At 37.6% G+C, this 19,868-nt stretch overlaps 1 protein-coding gene across 2 annotated transcripts in view; it reads left to right on the top strand.

The window, feature by feature from the left end:
• The window catches only part of EDNRA (endothelin receptor type A), a 63,120-nt gene that overhangs the window by 17,174 nt on the left and 26,078 nt on the right, over positions 1 to 19,868 (top strand). For both annotated transcript variants that reach the window (XM_029940392.1, XM_029940396.1), the window contains one exon: positions 17,768 to 17,895. In XM_029940392.1, the coding sequence (XP_029796252.1) occupies positions 17,768 to 17,895 (128 nt within the window). The remainder of the gene's footprint in view (positions 1 to 17,767; positions 17,896 to 19,868) is intronic.

Raw genomic sequence — 19,868 nt, 5'->3', positions numbered from 1 at the left:
AAAGAAAGAAAGAAAGAAAGAAAGAAAGAAAGAAAGAAAGAAAGAAAGAAGGAAAGAAAGAGAAAGAAAAGAAAGAGAAAGAGAAAGAAAGAAAGAAGGAAGGAAAGAAAGAGGGAAGAAGGAAGGACGGACCATCGCTGCTGTGAATTTTTAACTTAGTTTCATAAAACAAAAATGTCCTGAACACTCTAAAATTCTACTTTAAAATAATGTCATTTATGTCATAAATGCTGTTTTTCTGCAAATACATTGTTTCCCCAAATTTGATTTTCTGATAGAAAATAAACATGTGAAAATTAGGGGAATGTTACATCATTTAAGAGCCATAATACAGTGTAAACTTTTTAAAATTTTTATTGAAGTATAATATACATCCAGGAAAATGTACATAAGTGTCAGTTCCATGAATCTGTGTAACCAGGATTAAGAAACAGAACATCACCTGCACCCAGAAGTCCCTCAGTCACGAATTACCCCCAAATCCCAAGGCAGCCAATTTCCTGGCTTCTTATAGCATGAATTTGCCTATTTTTGTATTTTATATAAATAGAATCATATGATATATATTCTTCTCTGTATGGTTTCCTTTGTTCAACATTATGTTTGTGAAACTAACCCACGTTGTTGTGTTGTAGCTCCTCATTCTCATTACTGTATAGTACTTCCTTGTCTGAGTATGCCTCAATTTATCCACTCTATGTAGACATATAAACACTTTCTAAATTTGAGATAATATGACTAGTACTTCTATGAACATTCTCATATTCATCTTTCTGTACATACATATGTTGAAATATATATACACACATACACAGATATGACTTACATATATATAAAACATATGTAATATTTGCATATTAAATATACCTATAAATCTTTAATATAAATTTTGATCAGTAATTTTGGAGAACTATACTGGGGCATGGTACACTATTAAGAATTAGTCAGAATTTCCCAAAGAGGAATTTTTTTCTATTTCTGAATGCTCTAAAGACCTGTGTGGCATATGTGTGAATTTTGTTCATTGTAATACTTCTTTGGCTTTCAAACGAATCTGTTATCTGCCTCCACAATGGATAATCCCTAAATCAACTCCTACATTACTGTCTATAGGAAACACAAATGCTTTGAGTGGCACACATTCTGTTTAAGAATACAAACATATACAATCAAGTTAGCCTACATGCCAGGGTAATCTTATACTCTGGGTTTTGTTGAAGTTTTTGAGACCACCAAACACACACACACACACACACGCACACACACACACACACACACACACACACGAAAAGCGTTTTTAAAGTGAAACCACTAATAACATTTTCCTTAAAATAGAAACACTGTCATTTCTTTTTCTCCCAAAGGAGTATCTGCAGCTAAAACAAAATTATCCAAATTAGTTTTAAGAAAGAGAGATAAAATTAGTTTTCAGCATGTTCCAATACTGCTATAATAAATGGTTATTTATTTTTAAATGTTCAGAGGTGCCTGGTTGGCTCCATCAGTTAAATGTCCAGCTCTTGATCTCGGCTCAGGTCATGATCTCACTGTTTGTGGGTTCAAGCCTCACCTTGGGCTCTGTGCTGACAGCATAGAGCATAGAGCCTGCTTGGGATTCCCTCTCCCTCTCTTCTCTCTCTCACTCTCTCTTTCAAAATAAATAAATAAACTTAAATAAAATAAAATGAAATAAAATGTCCAGACATACTATGAAACAAATTAAAGAACAATGAGAGCAGACAGTAAATGTTATGAGAGTTTAAGTTAAATTGACGAAATTTCCCACACAATCTCTCTGAGGTTACTTTTGTTAAGTGACATATGTTGGGTGTGCCAGTTGCTAGGAAAAACTTGGAGGTTTAGTTATCACTGGCTACTACTATTAAATCTATTGGTAAGGGGGGGTGCTATAGAAAGTTACCAAGTTGTAGCTTATGAAGACAGAATAAAACCCCTCATAATATCATTCACAAAATTTGCATTGCAGCATCCTTAAAAAGAAATTTTATTTGTCAAAACCACTCACTCGATTTCAAATGCAACTTACAACGGTCTTACAATGCAAATAATCCATATTCTCTGACAGAAGTTATTCGGAAGTGTGTGAAATGTGTGAGCACTGTATTTTGCAATCTTATGAATATGCATTTAAACTTAAGTGATTTGTTGAAATTTTTCCTGCTTTTGGTGCCAAGGAAATAACTTCACAGTAATATTTTCATTGGTGTTATAGAGTGGCCTTTAAGTTGCCCCCAGCTCTTGGGCTACCACCAAGGAGGGAAGTAAATGTGGACACAGTATGCATTAACAGGCACATCCCAGAGCCTCATCTGCAGGCACTGAGAGCTCGCCTCCTCTGCTTTCTCCTGATTCTCCGGCCCACGAGTGGATCTATGACCTGTGAGCCAAAGCCGACCCAGTGCCTATTTTTGTAAATGAACTTTTATTGGAACACAGCCATACCCATTACTTAAGCAAGTCATTTTGACAGACACCATATGGTCTGCAAAGCCTAAAATATTTGCTATCTGGCCATCCACAAGAAAAGTATATCAACCCCTGTGGCATCTCACTAACTACCCTGTTCCTGCCTTTCATCCCTGCCACTCATTCTTCTCCATTTTGTTCCATAGCAGGTCAAAGCTCAAAACCTGAACTTCAGAAATATTAATATGTCTTCATAACCTTTGATATTTTTAAATGACTTATGTCTCCCACCTCCAAAAAAGTAAATGGACATAATCCCAAGAAATTAAAATGTTTTTTTCTAAAAAATGGTTTGTGACTGATCTTAAATAAATCACTTGATCTCTCAAGTCATTATTTTTGTATGAAATAATAATGAAGGGTCCCAATCTGATGGAGTCCCATTAGGCACAATGACACATAGTAGGCTTGCTCCTGAGGTGACTACTAACATCAATTAGAAGAATATTCGAGGTGCCTGGGTGGCTTAGTTGGTTGAGCGTCTGACTCTTGATTTTGGCTCAGGTCATGATCCCAGGGTCTTGGGGTGGAACCCTGTGGTGGGCTTCGTGCTGAGCATAGAGCCTGCTTAAGATTCTCTCTCTCTTTTTCTCTCTCCACCACTCCCCTGCTCGCACTCTCTCTCTCTCTCTCTCTCTCTCTCTCTAAAATAAAATAAATAATAAATCATTAAAATCATTTAAAAAGAAGAACAGGCCAGGGCTGTTATCATCCCTTCCTCTCCTCTATTTAGTTCTCGCACATCAGAACTCTGGCCTCACTGAGGGGCTTGGTGACCAGGTAACCAGGAAACCTATTGGGTAAATCATGCATTTCTCATCAAAATTGAAGAAGTTTTAAATTCTTCATCATGCTCTTAGAGATGTTCACTTATTGTCTTTCAAGCAATTAAGAGCAGCACTAAACTAAGTGACCAGATCTTCAGGCAACCATTTATGTTTCAGTTAGGAAAAATAAGTAAAGACTTTTGCATTTATTTTTGGGAAATTTAATGCAAAAAAAAAAAAAAGAGGTACTTCCTAAAGATTTTAGAGTCAAAAACTTTACATAAGTTGAAATGATTTGATCAGAAAATCACTATATATTTACTTGATAGGCCAATTAAATTACATGGTCATAATTTAAAATAAATGAATGTTTCTATCTCTGTTCTATAAAATTCAAGGAATTTTTCTTTGATAATGGACTGAAGAGCCATATCATAGACAAAGGGAAAGTGAAGAAAGGATAAGAAGTACTCTGTTTTCCTTTTTTTATACACTGTGTGTGTGTGTGTGTGTGTGTGTGTGTGTGTACGTGTAATTTTGCAGTACAGACATTCTCTCTATATATTGTCCCTTCTCAATTGTTGGGGGAAAGAAGAAGGTGCTACAAGAGATGGAGGAAAGAAGACAGAGTTCAGTGATGGACTCATCCCTGGGACTCAAGTCTTAACACTATGTAATTCATCAGGTACACAGAAGACAGTTCATATACATTTAGGAAGGGAGGGAGAGGTGGAAGGAGGGAGGGAGAGAAGCAGGGAGCATAGACTCTCAGAATGTGAGCACTCAACACCTTTAGTTCTGACTGTGAACCAGAACACTGAGCTACTTACGATCTTACCGAGATACTAATTCAAACTGGTCTTGTGTTCAGGTTGATATAATAAAAGTAGCCTCTCAGCTGATAGACCAGAGTCCATCTCTCCTGGGGTTTTGAAACTTTTTACTTGTTTGCAGTAACTCTAATTTTCATGAAATGGTAAACATTTAAGTTTGTGGAAATGGTCCAGAAGAGAAAGCTGGTACAGAGTTGAAGACGTCTAATAAAATGTTAGTTCTCATCCAGGAATTTTGAATAAATGAATGAGTGAGAAAAGTAAGTGCCTTATGGCTTAATGTTTATCATTCAATCGCTTTTTGGGTTCCTTGATCCTTACTGCATCCCCTCATTCTGTTCAAACTATCTCTTCTCTGCTAAAGATATCCATGATTCATGACTAATGGTTAATTTAAAAAATTTCATGTTATGTCTAATTTTACCACAATTAAGAACAATTTGTGGGAGTTACCTGGATAGATTAATTGGATAAGCATGTGAATCTTTTTTTTTCTGTTTTTTATTGATTTTTGAGAGACAGCACGAGCAGGGGAGGGTCAGAAAGAGAGGGAGACACAGAATCTGAAACAGGCTTCAGGCTCTGAGCTAGGTGTTAGCACAGAGCCCGCCAGGGGGCTCGAACCTACGAACCATGAGATCATGACCTGAGCCAAAGCCGGACGCTTAACCAACTGAGCCACCCAGGTGCCCCATGCATGCGAATCTTGATTTCAGCTCAGGTCGTCATCTCACAGTTTGTGAGTTCAAGGCCTACATCAGGCTCTGTGCTGACAGCATGGAGCCTGCCTGGGATTTTCTGTCTCCCTCTCTTTCTGCCCCTCCTCTGCTTGTGATCTCTCTCTCTCTCTCAAAATAAATAAAGTTTAAAAAAGAGTAATTTTTTAAAAACTATGAACTTAAATGAAAATGTGATAGTATGAAATTTTAGGGACAAAAAAGGAAGAAAATCTTTGGGATCTAGGACTAGGCAAAGCATTCTTAGACTTGATATCAAAAGCACAATCTATAAAAGAGAGAATTAATAGAATCTTATCAAAACTTAAAACTGTAACTTTACCAAGGACCCTCTTAAGAAGATAAAAAGAAACCTACAGACGAGGAGAAAATATTTGCAATCACCAAGTCCAATAAAGGCTAGTATCTAGAATACATAGATAACTCTCAAAACTCAACAACAACAAAAACAATCCAAATCGAAAATGGGGAAAAGATACAAACAGAAATTTTACTGAAGAGGGTATAAAAATGACCCAATAAACACGTGAAAAGATGTTCAACATCATCAGCTGTTAGGGCAATGCAAAATGGAAACCACAGTGAGAGATCACTACACACATTTAAGAATGACTAAAATAAACATACATTGCTGGTAAGAATGAAAAATTGTAGAACCACTCTAGCAAAGACTTTGGCTGTTTGTTATAAAAGTAAACATGCAATTGCAGTCAGACCCAGCAGTTACACTCTTGGGCATTTGTTCCAAAGAAATGAAAATTATGTTCCTGCAAAAACCTGCTTGTGCATGTTCAGAGTGGCTTATTTGTAATAGCCAGAGTGCAGAAACAACTCAGATGTTCTACAGTGGGTGAGTGGTTAAACTATGGTACATCTATTTCATCCAATACTACTCAATATTAAAAAGGAAAAAGCTATTGATATATATAACCATTTGGATGAACAGTTTGGGATGCTGAGTAAAACTCAGCCAAACAATATACTATCTCAAACGATTGTATATTATGTGATTTCTTTTTGAAAACATTCTTGAGATGACAGAGTTATACAGATTGAGGACAGATAAATGATTACCAGGGATTAGGAATGGGGAAGGGAGGGGTGGGGAATATGGCTCTAAGAGGACATCAAAAAGGATCCTTGTGGTGAAGGACCTGTTCTGTATCTTGACTGGTGGTGGATACACAAACCTACACGTCACAGAATTACGTAGAACTAAATACAAATGAGTAACATGTGGGATATGAATAATATTGCTGGATCATATTAATATAAAAATGATTATGCTAGTTTGCAGTCCAGTCAGCATTATGTGAAAGTTCCAATTCCTCCACGTGCTTGCCAACACTTATTATGATAAGTCTTTTTCATTATAACCATTCTAATGATGCATAGTGGTCTCTCACTGTGGTTTTAATTTCTGTTTCCCTAATAGACTAATGATGTTCAGTATTTTTCATCATGTTCTTAGCTATTTTTATATCACTTTGGTGAAATGCCTATTTAAATCTCTTATACTTTTTAACTGTTATTTGTCTTTATATTTTTTAATTGTGGAAGTCTTTTATATATTCAAACAGAAGTCCTTCATCAGATAGATGATTTGCAAACATTTTTCTTGCTCTGCGGTTTTCTTTTCATTTTTTAATGGTATATTTTGAGGAGCAAAATTTTATAATTTTGACTAAATACAGTTTATCAAACTTTTCTTTTTTGGATCATGTTTCTGGTGTCATATGTATGAAATCTTTGCCTATGCCAAGATCACCAAAAATATTGTCCAGTATTTTCTTCTACAGTTTTATAGTTTTAGCTCTTGACATTTAGATCTTTGATCACAGTTTTTGTGTAGAATATGAAGCAAGCATTTAAGTTCATTTTTTTTTTGCATAGGCATATCCAGTTGTTCCAACATGATTTTTGAATGCCCTGTAGTCATTGAATTGCCTTAGCACCTTTGTCAAAACTCAACTGATGACCAATGTAAGAATTTATTTCTGGACTTTCTTTTCTGTTCCGATGATTTCTGTGTCTGTTGTTATGCCAGTACCAGCCTGTCTTGATTACTATAGTTTATAGTAAGTTTTTAAACAGGTGTTTCAGTCCTACTTTATTCTTCCATTTCAAGATTGTTTTACTTACTCTAGGTTCTTTACATTTATATATAAATTTTAAGACAAATTTATTCATTTATTTCAATTTAGATAGGGATTATATTGACCTTTTAGATGAATTTGGAGAACATTGCCATCTTAACAATATTGATCCTTCCAACCCATAAACATGCATTTAGATCTTCAATTTCTCTAGTACTTTGTAGCTCTCAGTACATGTCATAAGCTTCTTTTGTAACATTTATTCCTAATTTTGACACTATTTTGAATGAAGTTGTCTCTTAATTTCATTTTTGGATTTTTGGATTATTCATAGCTGGAATATTGAAATGTAAGTGGTCTTTGTATATTGCCCTTGTATCCTGTGACCCCGCTGAACCCCTTATCATTACTTTTGCAGCAACAATTTTTTTGTTGCTAGTGTGTGATGGTGAAAACTACAATGATTCTTAAAACAGTTTGGTGCCACTGTCTCTATTTGTGTTAAGGCAACCAGCAAGTTTACCCACCATTGCTTTTGTACCAACAAGGCAAAAGGCAGTAATCTTCTAGTATTACCTTGATCTTATAGACCCCATGAAAGGTTCTCAGAGACACCCAGGAGTTGCAGACAACACTTAAGAGAATCATTATTGTAGATAATCTCTAAGTCTGAAATGATAGAACTTTAAAAATCTAAGATAATGTTGTTTACCAAACTTGTCTTGATAACATTTGATTAAACACAACTACCCTACAACACAGCAATTGCACTATTAGGTATTTATCCAAAGGATACAGGAATGCTAATTCAAAGCACCACATGCACCCCAATTTTTATAGCAGCACTATCGACAATAGCTGAAGTACAGAAAAAGCCCAGATGTCCAACAACTGATGATTGGATAACAAGGAAGTGATACACACACACACACACACACACACACACACACACACACACACAAAGGAATACTGCTCAGTAATGAAAAAGAATGAAATCTTGCCATTTACAACATGGATGGAACTTAGCTTATTATACTAAGTGAAATAACTTAGAAAAAGACAAATATATGATTTCACTCATATGTGAAATTTAACAAACAAAACAGATGAACATAGGGGAAGGGAAGCAAAAATAAGATTAAAACAAAAAGGGAAGCAAACCATAAGAGACTCTTAAATACAGAGAACAAACTGAGGGTTGCTGGTTGGGTGTTGGGTGCGGGGATGGGCTAAATGGGCGATGGGGATTAAGGAGGGCCCTTGTTGGGATGAGCTCTGGGTTTTGTATGTAAGTGATGAATCACTAAATTCTATTCCTAAAATCATCATTACACTTTATGTTAACTAACTTGGATTTACATTTTAAAAATCTTAAGAGAAAATTTTAAAAATAACATTTGGTTAAATGGGTGGTTTTCATGACGATTAATATTCCTTAGACAAGTACAAGTGTCTCTATGTAATCAAGTCTAGAAAAGGAATCTTGACGTCACTGTAGGCTAATTACATTAGACTCCAAATTTGTTTTCTGTTCTAGGTAGCACTGAAAATAAACAAAATGCTTACACTAGAGACACAATATCAAGATTAAAAGCAAAACTAGCTTATAATCTATTGGCCTTGACTACTACAACCTAACATTGTATCATTTCCAACTAACCATAAATAAGACAAAATAATATCAAACTCATTTGCAAAACTTTTTTAAAAACCTTAATTTTATACTACTATTTATAACAGACCCTTGACTGGAAGCTTAAAATAGCTACTTGCCTACTATTTTTTCCTGCACTTTATATATAGTCATGATTATATTTAAAATAGTATGCTTATAGCTCACTGACAGACTTACTGTATATTTTAGCTTTTCCCTAGAGAGTAATAAAATATTGTTGATTCATTCAAGGTAAATAAGTAACTCAGTGCTTCCATCTATGGGATTCCACAGGTTTTGACATCCTTAATCCTTTTGGGTAGGAAAAAAAGACAAAAAGGACAAAAACGGTCACTGATGGGAAAAATAAAAGAATTTGGGGGGAAATTAATTATGTAAAATGAAGGGAAAGATTAAGGTAAGATTAAGGATAAATGGAGTTGATAATAGTTTCGGAGAAACCAGTTATAGCTGGAGTTCCAATGTGAAAAAAAAATCACACACTTTCTGAGCTGGCAGGGTATTTAGAAATAAGAAATGTTGCGCCAGAACTAGATTATTCGGCAGAGGAGGGGAGCAAGGCCCAGAGATTTCTGACAGGGCTGGAGCTAGAAGTCAGGATTTCCAACTTCCTCTTTAGGATGCTCCCTTCTTCTCTCTTCCCATTAAGTAGAACTTTTCCAGTTTTAATACTCTCTATGCCACATGTAGCACTTCCCAGAAGACAGCCAGGCTTCTAAAACCATAATGGTAAATCGTTCAAATGCATGTCATTCTTATGTGAAGCATCATTACATGACTGGTAATTCAGACATCTTAGGGATGTCTTCCTCTTTCACTTTATGTGTCAGCTACTGGAAATCTTGAAGTTTTATTGTCTATGAATTTCTGTTATTAAATATTTACAATCACCTGAACCTTTTGTATTATAATATGTCAGCTTCAGCATCACCATATTCTTTTTTCTCCCCCCAGAGACACATTAAATACCATTTCTTGACATTGTATACCATATCTTGGATGGGTCATTATTTCTGTCTACACATGGGAAAATTTCTTATGACCACCTGTCATACTTTACAATGAAGAATTAACTCCAGTTCTTAAGGTTTTATACATGAAGCCATTAAATAAGCTGCATGCCTTCAAATATTCTATTGGTTTTCCCTTTTTCCTACTTATCACCAATTCTTGATAAGTCTTTTGGAGCTCCTCCCTGAATTTGTATGAGGAGATCTCTACCAGTTTGTTTAGTTTTGTCCTGCTTTGGTTTCACCTGCAGGTTTCTTTTAAACAAGGACTGGCATGTACTTCCATAGAGACTGCTGATTAAAAGAAACAATAAAATGTTTTCATTAGGTTTTGCACCTTGTTGTGTGTCCAGGTCAGAGCACTTATGGACTATAATTAACTATGCTTGCACTTTGTTACAAGAAAATGTACGTACCCACTGATGACACATGTGTGACATCTTTTCTCTGGTCAGGAAAAGCTAAGGATCATTTTCCAATATAAATCTTCTCTCAGTTATGAATAAGATCTTAAAGTATTGTACATATATTTGGCACTAACCTGTGTCATTCTGATGTTGAGTCCTTCTAATGTTCCTGCTTTAAAGAACTTTAATTCTTCTCCATCTAATTATCCTTTGGTTTCATCCATGCACAATAAGTAGACATCTCAAGGCCCCTGCATCTAGACTTATAGCAAACAGGGTTATTCAAAAGAGACCTTTCTTTTCATCCCCAGCGTGCAGGTGACTAAGCCTGTTGAGGAGAATAGGCCCATGTCTTGGGCGAACTATCTTTATTCTAAAGAAGAAACCTTCATGATTTTGGAACTCTGGTTTCAAAGAGTATTTTTCCTCTCCTCCCCTCCACCTGGTTGTTGTTAACAGCCATGTATTTCAGATTCTGAAAAATCATGACGTTGGCAAAACGGAAACACTGAATATTCAAGAGTGCAAGAAACAGACAGCGAGGAGTCACAGCAATCCCGTGTTTCCCATGGATGTACAGAATAGTGGGAACAGTCTCTCACAAAAACTAACACTTATGATCTGTGACAAGCTAGGCTCTGTTCTAAGCGCTTTGCAGAATTAATTTATTTCATATCCACATCCACCCGATGGCACAGATTCTCTTTTTATGTCCAGTCTTCTCTGAGGCCACAGTTAACTTGCCTACTTTACACCAGGGGACATCTCGGGTTCCTGAGCCTGTTTTCTCTGCCAGGGTGCCATACCACCATCCCCTTCTGTTGAGCTCCCACAGAATATTTCTTACAGCTTCTTTAGGAACTGTTGATGTCTCTTCATCTTCCAGGCAGTAATTTCCTTGGAACAAGGTCTTTTGAGCTTGTGTTGTCTTCCAGCACTCTACATCTGGTGATCGGGATGACCCTTCTTCACATTCTCATGGAAAAACAGGACACAACATAGAGACCAATAATGACAGGCTGTACAAATAGCTCACATTTCCAGATACTTACTTCTGCTAATCCCTCTGTATGGATCATCACTTCTGTTGCCCACAGTCATCCCCTGAGGTAGCTGCCATCACTGTCTTCATTGTCCAGAGGAAGGAACTGAGGAGCAGTGAAGTTAATCAACATGTCAGCATCACACAGGAACATAGCAGAGCCTGAAGTCCAAGGAGAGCTGTGCCAAGTTACTTGCTTTAATTAGAAGAAGTGCTTCTCCATCCCCCTAGGTCACTGAGGGCACCCAGCACCAGAACTGAAAACATTTATGGAGTTGCTGCTCTGCTCTGCATTTGTCATACACGTCAAATTTGGGGCTGGTCAAGAAGCAAGAGGAGCCTGTCAAAGGAAAATGTGTATGGACAGAGCAGAAGTCGTGGATTTTACTACATTTATCTATATGAAAATGCTGCCTCAACCCTGAAGCAATTAAAACATAAAGGAAAAGCAAACCCCATGCTCAGTCACGCACAGTGATTTATTTTATTGCATCCGATGTGAGATTTGCAACAGTCAGCATGTTTTCATTAAAGGCCTGTCCTGGGCATCAGAGGCATTATAATTTACTCAGTCTGTGCTATTGGAAGATATTCTTGTTCACTACAGATTCAACTCTTCAACTTCTACATCCCAGCCCCTCCCCCAGCAAGAAAGAAAACCTTAGGACTCCACTTTTTGAACATGGTACCTAGTCTATTGTGTTCAATTCCAAGTGCCACTACAGTAATTCATATTGAGCATAAGAGAACATTTAATATGAGATTTTCAGCTACTATAGACTGTGCTCATAATTCCCTCATTCATGTCCAGAATGGGTGGAGTGGTGTGAAGGGAGGAAGAGAATCCCTCAGCCCCACCAGATGGGCTGGAAGGAAAATTAGCACACAGAACAATGTGCCACTGGTTTTATTTATCCCGTTATTAAGATGCCATGACAATAACAAAATTAATGTCCAAGTAATAGCATTAAGTGGCAGGAGATAACATCTGGAATAGATAAGAGGGGTAAATTCATTTCTATTATCCTTGTTTTCATTAGGTTGTGAATAAATGGTACATTTCTGTTTATGATTACAAATTATAGCAGTTCAAATGTTTGTGTGGTGCAGATTCAGCTTGCAGAATTCTTTCATACGTATTGTTCTGATTGAGCCTCCGAGATGGTCATCATACCGCTGTTGGAGGAATGAGAACCACATTTAACAAATACAGAAATGAGACTGACAGGAGTTAACTCAAGGTCACACAGTAACAGGTAGATCTCGGACTTGAACCTAAGTCTTACAAGTTCACAACCTAAGTTGAATTTAGGGAAAAAACAGTCTTATTCTGTAGCACCAAGCTGATGGGGCCTGAAACATCAGGCTACAATATCAGTACATCAGGGCCACCTGGTACTGAACTGTACTTTTATGTACTGATAACTTTAGGGATGACTGGGGGAATGGGTAGTGGGATGCTGGCCCTAAACTACTATGGTTTTTTAAATTTCATATGTCTCTGTGATATACCATTTCTGCTCCTCCCTTATCTGGCTGTCAGCTGTCATTTTTTTGTGGATTATGGTGCTTCTAGAGCAGTGGGTCTCCAAGTGTGCTTGACGGAACAGCACCATCAGGATCACCTGGGAACTCATGAGAGATGCAAATGCTATGGATCAACCATACTTCAATAAAAGAAATAAAATAATAAAAAAGAAATGCAAATTCTCAGGCCTCACCTCTGACCTGCTGAATCAGAAACTCTGGGAATGGAGCCCACCAGCCTGGTTTAATTAGCCCTCCAGGTGATTCTGATGCTTTGAAAACCTGAGAACCACTACACTAAGCATTGATTCTCAAACTTGGCTGTACATTGGAATCTCCTCACCTAGGAGCTTTAAAAACTACTGAGGCTTGTGTCCCAACCCCAAAGATTATTGGTCTATACTATGGTGTTCAACCTCAGCACTATAGGCATTTTATACCGGATTATTATTCACTGGGGAGGCCTATTCTCTGCCAGCTAGATGTTAGTAGCCTCCGATTTCCAACCCAATTGTAATTACCAAAAATATCTCCAGACATTGCCAAATGTTCTCTGGGGAACCAAATTGCCTCGAGATGAGAAGTACTAGTCTAGTGGCATGGCCTAAGTACTGGGATTCTTAAAAGCTCCCTAAATCATTCTAATGTACAGGCAAGGCTGAAAACTATTACTCTGGAGAGTTCCCAGTACTGAGGAGCTCTGGATGTGCAGTAGACTAAGGAACAATAAAGGCTAAACTTGATAGCACTGAGCATAAAGAAAGAATAAATCAACCTGCAGTGAAGACTCTAGCAGTTTGCCTGTAAGTAAAGCACAGGAGCTTTAGGGCATAAAGTTCACGTCAACCAATGGGCTTCTTACATTTTTGCTAACTTTCTGGTTGTAATGTTCCTGTAAACTGACATAAACAGGTACATTGCACATAACTAAAACATCCCAACCAAGTAGACATTGCTTTATACTAAATAGAGGGGGGGGGGCACCTGAGTGGCTCAGTTGGTTAATATATATATATATAGATAAAGTAAAATAAACTTTAAAAAATAGAGTGGGGGACAGTGATCCTGCTTTTGGATCTAGTCATTCTAAAAACAGGATGCTTATGAGCATACCTTGTGGTACAAGCCCTTAGGTAAATCTGGTTTTGACAGGTTAAAAAATGCAGCCTGTCAATTTTATATTGATTTTAACATAATCCAAATCAACCACACACACACATACATACATATACATTGATATTCTCAATGTATACACTCATTTCTGCCATTTCAAGGTTCTTTGGTCTTCAGAGGATGATCAGGGACTTTAACAACATATATTTCAACTGTAGAAAAATCCCCTGGGCTCGAATCAAGGGAAGTATCCTTCAGTAAAATCCACCTTCAGCAGGTTGCCCTCTTCTCCTTCAGTGATTGTCCTATGGTGCTCCTCTCTATCCTCTTGAGAATGTGATTAGACCACGGGGTGCACATCATGTTCAAGTGTCTGCTCGGTGGCTCTTCTCGGGCTGGATAGGCTCATTACAGCCCACACTGAGAGGTCTCCAGCACAGAGTTTCTGGCAGCTCCTGTTTAACCCGAAGTCTTAAATAGAACAGTATTCTCCCACTTCCTCAAACGACTCATTGACAGGTGTGTGGTTTCTTTCAAGGTGAGCAATGGAAATACTACTCTGGGATACTGATAGGCAACTTTTAAATAGAAAGTAAATTATAAGATGGATGTGTTTTCAGGGCAAAATTGGTACTAATTTCAAAATATGAAAGTATTGGCCTCAGTAAGTTGGGATTACTAATTCATTCAATACCTACTATGTGCTAGGACCTGTGTGATGACCTTGTAAGTTATAAATACGAGGGTTACATAATAGCATAGGCCTTTGTATGGCAAAAATAAGCTATGTCTGCCCCAGGGTGCCTGGTTAACCCTTTGAACCAATCCACCTTGTCCATTTGTCAGACTAGTTTGGTTTTTCCTTCATTGAACTGATAGTAGCTTGTTAACATTGATGAAAGCAACTAGTTCTTTTGGTGTGGTCTGGATTTATCTTATACAGTTGCCTATCTTTTCCTATCCTAGTCTAAATTCTTTCATGGATATGCTTTAAAAACCTGACCTTTTAATTAGACAATAGAACTGCTTACAAGAAATGCACTCAAGGCAAAAAAAAATCATAAAAGACTGTTAAAAGGTATTATTTCCATATGTTCCCACTTTTTTAAAAGACATATGCTTTTATGTACATAGGAAGTTTTCTGGAAGAAAACACACTTAACAATTAACAATGGTTGGCTTTGGGCAGGGATTTTAGGAGCCTTGACATAAGGGAGGCTTGCTTTTCATTACATGTTTTTATACAGCTTAATTTTTACCATTTTAAATCTTGTGTTTTTGATTTAAATGCCAGTAAGTAACAGAAAGGATGCATTCCCAGTAGTCTTTCAGAAGTTCCAAAATATCTCTTCTAAATAAGAGAAAAATAGGTGAGCTACACTCTATGCCTCTTTGATTCCCTCTTCCTTTTGTATATGCTTTATTGCTAAAACAGGGTGAGCTGAGACTTGGAACGTGAAATTACCCCCACATTGGTTCCGTGAAGAAAGAGATTTAATAAGCAGGATGTATTTGAGATTGGGTAGTTAATGGGGGCCTCTTTGAGGAAGCCACCTTTAATCAGAAAGGGAAGAAGTTGCCATAGGCTGTGGCCTAATTTTCACTGGCTACATTAGGACAGTTACTTTCCACACATTCTTTCAGAATAAAGAGGATACAGGTTATAGAAGTCTCCCTGTGATTGCCTGAAATTTCCTCCAATGATTTCTTTCATTTCCCTTTGTCTTTAATTTCCAAGAAGAATCAATGCTCACTCCTGGAGAAAAGAAAAAAAAACAACATATATAACAAAATATCTCCTATGTCAAAGAAAGACAATTCTATGATCTTTTTGGTGCCCACCAATTCTATCTTTCCCTCCAGTCCTTCCTCTATATCTAACCCCATCTGGCAAGCATGAAAAAGGAAAAAACTCAAGGGCCTGAAGAAATACATGCTCAGTTGTGTATTTTTCTGTATCATTTTTCTTAGCACTTCTCATTTATTCCCTCACAGGACCTCAGAGTCTCCCATGTGCTAAGCAAGAAACATCCTTTTCTCTGATTATTGGATGTGTGATTTGGGAAATCCACCCATGTGGACTTCAGGATCCTCTGTTTCTGAAATGAACCATCCATAACAGCTAAATTATTCCAAATCATATCCTATAACAATCCCTGCACATTTTATTTACATCTCTGTAATGCTTCAGTAGAGAATTACACTTATAGGACAAAGTACTAAACCCTCTATAAAAAGTAGTTTTCAGGTTTTCTTTTCTTCATAGGGGAAGATTCATCTCAGAAATACTGTTTTGGGGGCACCTGGGTGTCTCGTCAGTTAAGCATCCAACTTCAGCTCAGGTCATGATCTCATGGTTCATGAATTTCAGCCCCACGTCGGGCTCTGTGCTGACAGCTTGGATCCTGGAGCCTGCTTTGGATTCTGTGTCTCCCTCTCTCTCTGCCCCTCCCCTGCTCACACTCTGTCTCTCTCTTAAAAACAAATAAAGTAAAAAAAAAATTTTTTTTAAGAAATAGTGTTTTGTATCTTGCATCAAGCATTAACAACCAGCAATCAGCAATGGTATAATATATGTTAGCTTCATGAAAACTGTCAGAGTTTAGGATAGTGTTTCCGTGAAGAGACCACCAATTGTCCTTGGACAAAAGTCTATGTGGAAATTCTGAGAAGACACCCACCAAGGCTGATCAGAATACAAGGAAAAAGATGGGGTGCCTGGATGGCTCAGTCGGTTAAGCGTCTGACTTCAGCTCAGGTCATAATCGCACAGTTCTTGGGTTTGAGCCCCGCATCAGGCTGTGTGCTGACAGCAGTTCAGAGCCCGGAGCCTGCTTCCAATTCTGTGTGTCCCTCTCTCTCTGCCCTCCCCTGCTCATGACATGTCTCTCTCTGTCTCTCAAAAATAAATAAATGTTTAAAAAAAATTTTTAAATAAGAGAATGCAAGGAAAAAGGGATAAGAGGCAGAATTGGATTGAGGAATAAGTCCTTTCAGCAAATCATTCAAAAGAAAAGGAAACGTGTTTTAAGTGTTTAAGAGAGAATTTCTGGAATAAGTCATACAAGGCCTTAGCTATAAAAATAGGATTTTAGGGTGCCTGGGTGGCTCAGTTGGTTGAGTGTCCAACTGCTGATTTCAACTCAGGTCATGAGATCAACCCCTGTGTCTGGCTCTGAGCTGAGCCTGGAGCCTGCTTGAGATTCTCTCTCTCCCTCAGGTTAGTGCTCTAAAATAAGATTTTAAAGAGCCCTATATTACTAAATTCTCAAAATAAGTATCATGTTAATGACCACATTGACCATGAAATTAGATAAATATCGGCAATTCCCATGGGACTTTATGTTCTTGCTATTTACTGCAGCCACAAGATGGTATCCAAACTTTCCTTCCAAAAAACGTTTTAAATGGTCAAACATGAAAGAATAGATTTTCCTGCAGATGCTACAAACAGATCCCAGTAACCACCTCTCTCTGTATGATAAAGGGAAGTGTAAGCCTAAAAAAGAAAGGCCACTGTGACACACCTAGTGAAGCAGAATCAGCCCTGTGAGCACAGAGGGGAGCTAAGTTCAAAATGGCTGTCGGGTGTTAACCAGCTGTAGTCAGTGCCTCCCCAAACCACTTCCTTCTCCCAGGACTCTCCATATCCTCGCATTCAGAGCCTTTGCTGCTTGTCAGGAGATAACATAATCTTCCAGCGCTGCTATGTGAAAACTAGCTTTACTCACGGTTTGATAAAAAATAGGTAAGAGATGGCTGCCTGCTTCTCACTCAAGCTGTCTCCCAAACCCGAACCTTTTGCTACTCTTTGAAAAGTAGGTGGCATGACAGCTCCACATAAGATCAAAGGTTCATCTCTTTTATCATTATTTTTATCATTCTCAACATTTTTCCAGATTAAAAAATGCTAAGGCTTTAAAATATTTTTTAAATGATAATAATACTCTATTGCTGCCATGCTAACTGGAAAGCATAATGGAAAATGAAATTTAGAAGTTTGGAAGATCATTAGATATGTAAGTGTCCATTACAGCTCTGTCATTTCTTACCGTGGTGTCTCCTTTTTTCAGCTGCTGGCTGGGCGCTGGCCTTTTGATCACAATGACTTTGGCGTATTTCTTTGCAAGCTGTTCCCCTTTTTGCAGAAGTCCTCAGTGGGGATCACCGTCCTCAACCTCTGCGCTCTCAGTGTTGACAGGTAATGTGGTTCTTTCCTTCTACTCATTTTAGATTTAGGAAAATATTTTCTCAAAAAGAAGAGAAAACAAGGAGCTTTGAGAGTTGGTGGCCAGGACAGTTGTTAATTAAAATATCAACAATTAAAGTGAATTAAAACATTAGCAATCTTGCCCTACTATTGAGAATTGCTCTACACATTTGCTGGTTATTAGCCATCTTTAGTGCAGGTAATTTGTATCCCGAGCCTTTTGCCAGTTATAGCCATTTGGCACTCTATGGCAACAAAGGAAAAGGAACATATTGGATGGAAGGAACTTTGGAAAAGGAGATTTTAGGCATGCCTATATTTTCAATGGTAGATTTCTCATTAGAAAAAAGAAGATACCATTCAATTATATTTACAATGCATGATTACTTGAGCTGAGTAATGAATACATAATATTGTTATATTCTTCTTCTATGTTTCTTTGAATGCCTGAATCTTTCATAATTTTTAAAAAGAGGGTGACAACAGAACCACCCCTTGATCAGATTCTGAAAAACCCATCAAGTATATCTAAGTCTTTCTGGAATTCTCCTCAAACATGGATGCCAAGACTTCTCTAAAGCAGTCCATCTAGATGGTATTTTCTTTGCCTTCTAATTTTCATAGCAGGACCTATAAAGAATGAAGTTAGGAACTTTATAACACCTTCTATAGAGTCTTTAAAGTCTTATTTAATTGACTTACTACAATTTAGAAGAGGTTTCTGTTTTGTCTGTCTCACACTCTGGCAGTCATTCTGTCAGATGAGTCCCATCATTATAGAAGTAAAAGACTCACTTTCTAAAAGAACATTTAAGTTTTTACAGATATTGTGTTATTTGTCATTTGCAATTAATTTGGGGGACCAAATTGTTATTGATAAAACACAAAGATACTTATTCCATTAAGAGTTGAAAATTATAATGGTATCCTTGTTATAAATTTAAGCCTGTAATAACTGGCTTAACCAAAATGTTTAATAGTGCTATTAAAAATAAATGTATTGCGGGGCACCTGGGGCACAGTCGGTTAAGTGTCTGACTTCTGCTCACGTCATGATCTTGTGGTTCTTGGATTTGAGCCCCACAGGGGGCTCTGTGCTGACAGCTCACAGCGTAGAGCCTGCTTCGGATTCTGTGTCTCCCTCTCTCTCTGCCCCTCCCCTGCTCATGCTCTGCCTCGCTCTAAAACAAATAAACATTAAAATTTTTAAAGTAAATAAATAAAAATAAATGCACTGCAAAAAAATGTAATGCTGAAATTAAAACACAAAAAAATTCCTTTTTAGCAGTTTATTTTTTTTAAATAGTTTATTGTCAAATTGGTTTACATACAACACCCAGTGCTCTTCCCCATAAGTGCCCTCCACCATCACCACCACCTCTTTTCTCCCCTCCCCCTTCCCCTTCAACCCTTGGTCCATTTTCAGAATTCAATAGTCTCTCAAGTTTTGTGTCCCTCTCTCTCCCCAACTCTCTTTCCCTCTTCCCCTCCCCCAGGTCCTCTATTAGGTTTCTCCTGTTTTCCTGTTAGACCTATGAGTGTAAACATATGGTATCTATCCTTCTCTGCCTGACTTATTTCGCTTAGCATGACACCCTCAAGGTCCATCCACTTTCCTACAAATGGCCATATTTCATTCTTTCTCATTGCCATGTAGTACTCCATTGTGTATATATACCACATCTTCTTGATGCCTAATCAGGTGATGGACATTTAGGCTTTTTCCATGTTTTGGCTATTATTGACATTGCTGCTATGAACATTGGAGTACATGTGCTCCAGCATTTCTGTCTCTCTTGGGTAAATCCCTAGCAATGCTATTGCTGGGTCATAAGGGAGTTCTATGGATAGTTTTTTGAGGAACCTCCACACTGTTTTCCAGAGTGGCTGCACCAGTTTACATTGCCACCAACAGTGTAGGAGCGTGCCTATCTCTCCACACCCTCGCCAGCATCTATAGTCTC

This window comes from Suricata suricatta, chromosome 1 (genome assembly GCF_006229205.1).
Source record: "Suricata suricatta isolate VVHF042 chromosome 1, meerkat_22Aug2017_6uvM2_HiC, whole genome shotgun sequence".
NCBI classification, from domain to species: Eukaryota; Metazoa; Chordata; class Mammalia; order Carnivora; family Herpestidae; genus Suricata; species Suricata suricatta.
This window is presented reverse-complemented; position numbering and strand designations above follow the sequence as displayed.